General features: G+C 44.8%; 1 protein-coding gene across 1 annotated transcript; it reads left to right on the top strand.

The window, feature by feature from the left end:
• The first annotated feature begins 350 nt into the window (after nt 1-350).
• Nucleotides 351-1295, top strand: tmem121ab (transmembrane protein 121Ab). Its single transcript, XM_053445700.1, has one exon. The coding sequence runs from the start codon at nt 351-353 to the stop codon at nt 1293-1295; it is 945 nt and encodes a 314-aa protein (XP_053301675.1).
• The last annotated feature ends 4750 nt before the right edge of the window (nt 1296-6045 follow it).

The raw sequence follows: 6045 nt of genomic DNA, 5'->3' as shown, positions 1-6045 counted from the left end.
TAACGAGGTGATGTTCCCGTTTTCCCATGGTCTGAGAGCAATCAGCAGCCAGCAGCTCTCTGCTGACTCCACACACGGCTCTGCTTTTAAGCTGAAATAACCTTCCCCCCCCTCCCCTCCCCCCTGAATGGACTATTAGTTCCAGTGACTTATATTATTTTAATACAAACACACAGTAGGTTGGATGTTTGCACCTGTGCACGCCAGAGCTGTCAGACCACCTTAAATTCCCTTTTTTCCTCAACTCTAAAGGGTTTGGAAGGGGCACAGCGCTGCGTTCACCCTCCGGACTTTCTCTTTTTTCCCTTTGAAAGCTGTGGACAGAGTGAGAGCCAGCCGGTGACCTCGCCATGGTGTTACCGCCCCCAGACAAACGCCACGTGTGCCTGACCACCATCGTCATCATGACCAGCATGGCCTTCATGGACGCCTACCTGGTGGAGCAGAACCAGGGTCCCAGAAAGATCGGCGTGTGCATTATAGTGCTGGTTGGGGACGTATGCTTCCTCATCGTGCTGCGGTATGTGGCGGTGTGGGTCGGCGCCGAGGTGCGCACCGCCCGGCGAGGCTACGCCATGATCCTGTGGTTTCTCTACATCTTTGTTCTGGAGATCAAACTGTACTTCGTCTTCCAGAATTGCAAAGCCGACAGGAAGAGTCTAGAGACCGTGGCACGGAAGGCTTTGACGTTGTTACTATCTGTGTGTGTGCCGGGTTTATACCTGGTTCTCGTGGCTCTGGATAGTATGGAATACGTGAGGACTTTTAGAAAGAAGGAGGACATGAGGAGCCGCCTGTTCTGGGTGGCTCTGGACCTGCTGGACCTGCTGGATATCCAAGCGAACCTGTGGGAGCCTCAGCGGACGGGCTTACCCATCTGGGCCGAGGGCCTGATGTTCTTCTACTGCTACATCCTGCTGCTCATCCTGCCCTGCGTGTCGCTCAGTGAGATCAGCATGCAGGGGGAGCACATGTCGCCCCAGAAGATGATGCTGTACCCGGTCCTGAGCCTGGTCACCATCAACGTGGTCACCATCCTCATACGGGGCGTGAACATGGTGTTGTTTCAGGACAGCCGCGTGTCCACCATCTTTGTCGGCAAGAACGTGGTGGCCATCGCAACCAAGGCGTCCACCTTCCTGGAGTACCGCCGACAGGTGAAGGAGTTCCCCCACCCGCAGAACGCCATGGCGCTAGAGCTGCAGCAGAACTCCGTCAGCCACACGCAGCCGCTGCCCAACACCACCAGTTTGCCACATGAACCTTCGCCAGCGCAGGACGTCATTGACACATGACCGCCAGCGCCGGACACGGTACTGTTAGAGACCGACTGCTTCTTTTTATGAAAAGCTCCAGGAGCAGAGGTAGATACAGAGATCTGATACAGAAGCTCTGGTCACGCCCACTTGGACTGCTGTGAAAACCATCATAGAGATTTTCAGCATCACCTGCCTGTCAGAACAAACTGTAAACCCACACTTCACTCTGAGTGCAGACTTTAAAAAAAAAAAAATTAAAGGTTTTTATCGTGTAACTGTGTTTTTAATTGTTTCACATGTTTTAAAAAGTTCAGACTTTATCAAAAGACAATCTCCACAGTGCTCGGCCCGCTGACATTACGTTGTGTAAAGTGGACGGTTTGTTCCCCCCCGGTGAGTATCTTTTTTTTTTGGTGTGTTTTCTTTAAAGGTCACTTTTTTTCTCCCCCCCTCCGATCGTGCATCTGTGGCATTTCCTTTTTGAGTTCCAGCAGCAGAGGACGCAGCACTCAGCGTGAAGCACTGATGGAGAGGAGGAGCAGAGAGAGAGAGTCAGTGAAGAGGTTCTATCTGAGCCGTGGTCGAGCGAGGCCGGTGGCAGACGAATGCTTTTCCCCCTCTCGTGTTCGGTTCTGCTGAGAATGAAGCCGCCGCCTCGGTCGGGGTGTGATGCTTTACGGCCAAAAGGTCGGATCAGAGCACTGGAGCTCGGCGGCGTGCACGTCCACCGCAGCCATTCAAGCGTGTGTGCGTTTTTACCGTTTGTTTGACTGCACGTGAACCTGAGGGAGTGTGTGCATTCGCCGCTGGAGGGTTGTGTTATTTCCGAACCCCTCTGGAAGACTTCACGAGCGGTTGTGTGCAATGACTTGCAAATGAGACAAAATATGTTGTGGTGTCAGAAGATGAAAAAAAACAAAAACGTGATGATGGGGGGGGGGGGGGAAAGATAATTTTGGATTCCTGTACTATACATTCCTCTAAAACTAGCTCAAGCCTTGAAGTCAGAGAATGCAGAGATCCAGTGAATCGACAAAAAGATAAACAGAAAACACTTTCTTCTGATGTTATTCAGTTTATTATTATTATTATCATTATAATTATTATTGTGTACATTCTTTACTTGTCGGAGGTCAATGATGTTTTAATAAAAGATAATATAAGAATAGTGATGACAGCATGATTTCTTTTTCCACAATGTTGTTTATGATTAAACTCAATTGTATTTTCCAAGTATTAAGTGCTCCTGTTCTGCTTCCGAGGCCACAACTACATGACAGCCAAGTCATTTCCATTATGTTTTGCACGGAGGAATCCACACAGCACATTAATATTTAGGCTGAGCTGCCTCCTCCTGGACTCCGGCATTAATTTCCCACCCCTCAGGCTACATCTGCAGGAAGCCAGCGAAAGATTTATCTTTAAAATGTGATAACAATGTGTGCAGCTTTTCTCAAATTGTTTTTCTCCTTTACGCTACCCAGATCTCATTATCACCTTCCAACGAGTTATGTTTTGGTTTGGTTCACACTTATCTCCTCTGCACCATCAGTCCAGCATTGGTTAGTGACAGACCTTTTACAGCAGGTGACTGGTTCAGGTTCCCCACAGAGAATGTTATTAACTGACCCGAGTGTTTGTTGCAGGGGTGAAGAGGTCAGACGGGAGAGGTGGCCTCACTTTCCTGAGGTCAACCAAAGGTTAACTGATCCTGACACAGTCACACCCTGAACGGCCCCACTTCTGATAATTGTCAGCTTCACACTGATAAAGAGACGAGACACTTTCCCTTCACTTCAAATGAGCAGAACATGGGAAATTTTTTTCTCGTATAGATTTCATTTATGCTTCTGGAATCAGTGTCAAACAGAGGTTTTATTATTTGAACCACCAGAACCGAATCAGATTCACCGGACTGTAGCAAATATGTGAAGCCAAAGTGTCTTGATTGCCCCCTGGTGGCTGGCTGCAGCATAGCTCACAAATTCTACACAATCGGTTTACGAATGCAGCTGCAGTGAAAGTTTGGATGCAGGCTGTTATTAATGGAAAATGACATCTGCTGCAGTGGTAAAGCTACAATAAGGTGAAACATCTGTTTGTCTGCTCTACAATTATCTTCAGCGAAGCAAAGGCACACGAGGCAAAAACATATTTATGTCTCCAATTATATTCAGATAAAAGGTGTGCACGCTGTTTCAGTGCGTTTACCCTCTAACCAAGGAGGTTATTTTGAAAGATAGAAGAAGTACAAGGGCTGATTTCATTCCCCATTTCCACTATATATATATATTTTACCCTTACACCTCATCAAACCACCGATCTCTGAACCGAGCACCAGGATGAGTTTGGGACTCACAGATTCTGTACAAGCTGCCAGTCTCTTCTCCCGGATTCTCCTCTGTAGAAACATATTGATTGTTCTTGCTGGTGGATTATTAAATATTTCTCAGGCGTATCTCTCGAGGTCCAGGTTCATTGTGTTGTGTGTTTTCAGTGCAGCTCCTGTCTCGGCGTGGCTCTCCACCACCAGCTCCCATAACCAACATGAAATGAAAGGAATAAAGTAACCCTGACAGTAACAGGGAAAGGTTCTCCTACAATTTACTTTTGTGGAATTCTTCGCCGAGCTCTGCAGAGAACTTCAGAGCTGGGGCTAACCGCAGTCTTTCTTATGGCACGTTATACATATTTAATACGAGTTTTATTTATTTATTAATACACTGCTGTTACTGGAAACTCAACTGTCAAAACTCACAGAAGATACTGCAGAGACAGAGAGAGATGGATTTAAGGACAGATTTGATAAATGAGTAAATCGAGGTTTGTTTTTGAATCAATTATACATATATAAGTTTATTTTATTCATCGAACAAACCCAAACAATTTAAATAGAGAAGCAAAATCTCTGATCTTTTAATAAAAAGGAGCAGAACAAAGAGTACTCCCATATATTCTGCCCTCTTTCACAATTAACAAAGCAAATATATCAATCAGATTTTTAATAAAAAATGTAAATAGCTGCAGGCCGACACAGCCCCTCACTTCATTAATTTCATACCAGTCATAGAAGAAAAACGATTTATCTGTCACAACAAAACAGGAAAAAACGTAATTAACCCATTTCATTGTATTTCTTCCACATACCGGCTTAAATAGTGTTTTTGAATATAGTGTTTGTGTTGGTTTCTCTGTTGAGATTGTTCCACAAATTGATTCCTGTCACTGTAATTCAACGTTCCATCAATATGGTTCTGAATCTCGGTTATAAGTAATTCTCTTTTTTCAAATCTTTACTGGATGTGAGCAGGCAAAGTTTTTCTTCTGAGTTCTACTAGTTCCTGGAATTTCAAAAACTTTAACTGAATCAATATTGGATCTGTTTATCGACTTCTGATGATGATTCTGAAGGCTCTCTTTTGTCAAATGAAAACGGAATGTGTTCATGTTTTGCCCAAACTTCTACACAATAGGTCAGATATTACTTGATCTCTGCAGCCAACATGGTTTTACATATACGCCTCAACAAGAAAACCGCAACAATGCTTTTATGTTACATCACAAAAAACAGATGATACTGATAGGAAACGCAGAACATACAAATTTACCATATTTCACTTTGTTAATCATCATCATTATTAATATAATCAAGACTATTTTATTTATCAGCCCCGCCCTATACCCCCGGGACAGTCCAGCTCATTTTGAAGAGAAAATAAAGAATACTGTGATGCAATTATTTATAATTCTGGCCCATGGTGGCACACACTCACACACCCACACACACACACACACTCAACACCAAGGTCAGTGACAAAAAGTGATTCAAAGAAGTGCATTTTTAATCAGACCTTCTCACCTCCACAGCATGTCCAGCGGATCCAGGCCTTGACAAGAGGTTCAAGTTGTGACAGCATCACGTTCACTGATGAGTAGAATGAGGTTAAAGTTAACATAGGACATCTCACGGTTATGCAACTTTATTCTACAACCCCACTAGAAGTACATTGAGCATTCGTTCAGGTTTGTAGTAGCATGCGCTCTCTGCACTGCCTCGTGCAAACTGTACCGTGTTGCCAGCTTGACCCAAACATCCACCGAGGTAAACATCCATCACAGTTCACAGACTGTCCAGGATCAATTTGGACCTGCTGCACTCTCCACATAGAGCACACACTCTTCCTCTGCAGTGAGAGATTAGGTCACTACCAACACTGTGGTCACACTCACTTTTAGCTTTACCTCCAGGGCCTTGTGCTATGGAGCAGGATTTGGGTTTAAAAACTTCAGGGAAGGATAACCCAGGGTTAACTGAGTCAGCTTCGGAGAATAGGTTATGAGGACAGACAATGTTAGGTTTAGGGAAGAGAGATAAAGAAAAACCCTCCTGGGTTTGTTGGCCTTGCTTCACAGTGCAGCCCTGAGGTGGTTTAGGTCATTTGAAACTCCATGCTTAGAATCGGGGCGTGTTAGGTTTGTAGAACGCAGGAGCACCACCACACACGCAGAGTGAGAAAGTGAAGAAATGAAGTGAAATAATTCAAACTCAAAACTCAGGAACGTGAACCAGAGCAGAAAGTTGAGTAAACTCCAGGTACTGAGGCTGAGGAGCAGAGTGTGGACACACAGGCAGCTGGTTAAGATTTAACAGAGTGAGGACAAACAATCACAGAGGAGGGAAACCAGACAAACACAGAGAGCAAAGCAGGTGACACAAGGTGAGGAACTTCAAAATAAAACAGGAAATAACAAGGCCAAAAATCCAAAGAACTGAAATGACACTATC

This window comes from Pleuronectes platessa, chromosome 17, assembly GCF_947347685.1.
Source record: "Pleuronectes platessa chromosome 17, fPlePla1.1, whole genome shotgun sequence".
NCBI lineage: Eukaryota > Metazoa > Chordata > Actinopteri > Pleuronectiformes > Pleuronectidae > Pleuronectes > Pleuronectes platessa.
This window is presented reverse-complemented; position numbering and strand designations above follow the sequence as displayed.

What these genes read in the sequence shown, in the direction of transcription:
- tmem121ab (XM_053445700.1), top strand. Translation starts at nt 351, where the DNA reads ATGGTGTTACCGCCCCCAGACAAACGCCACGTGTGCCTGACCACCATC.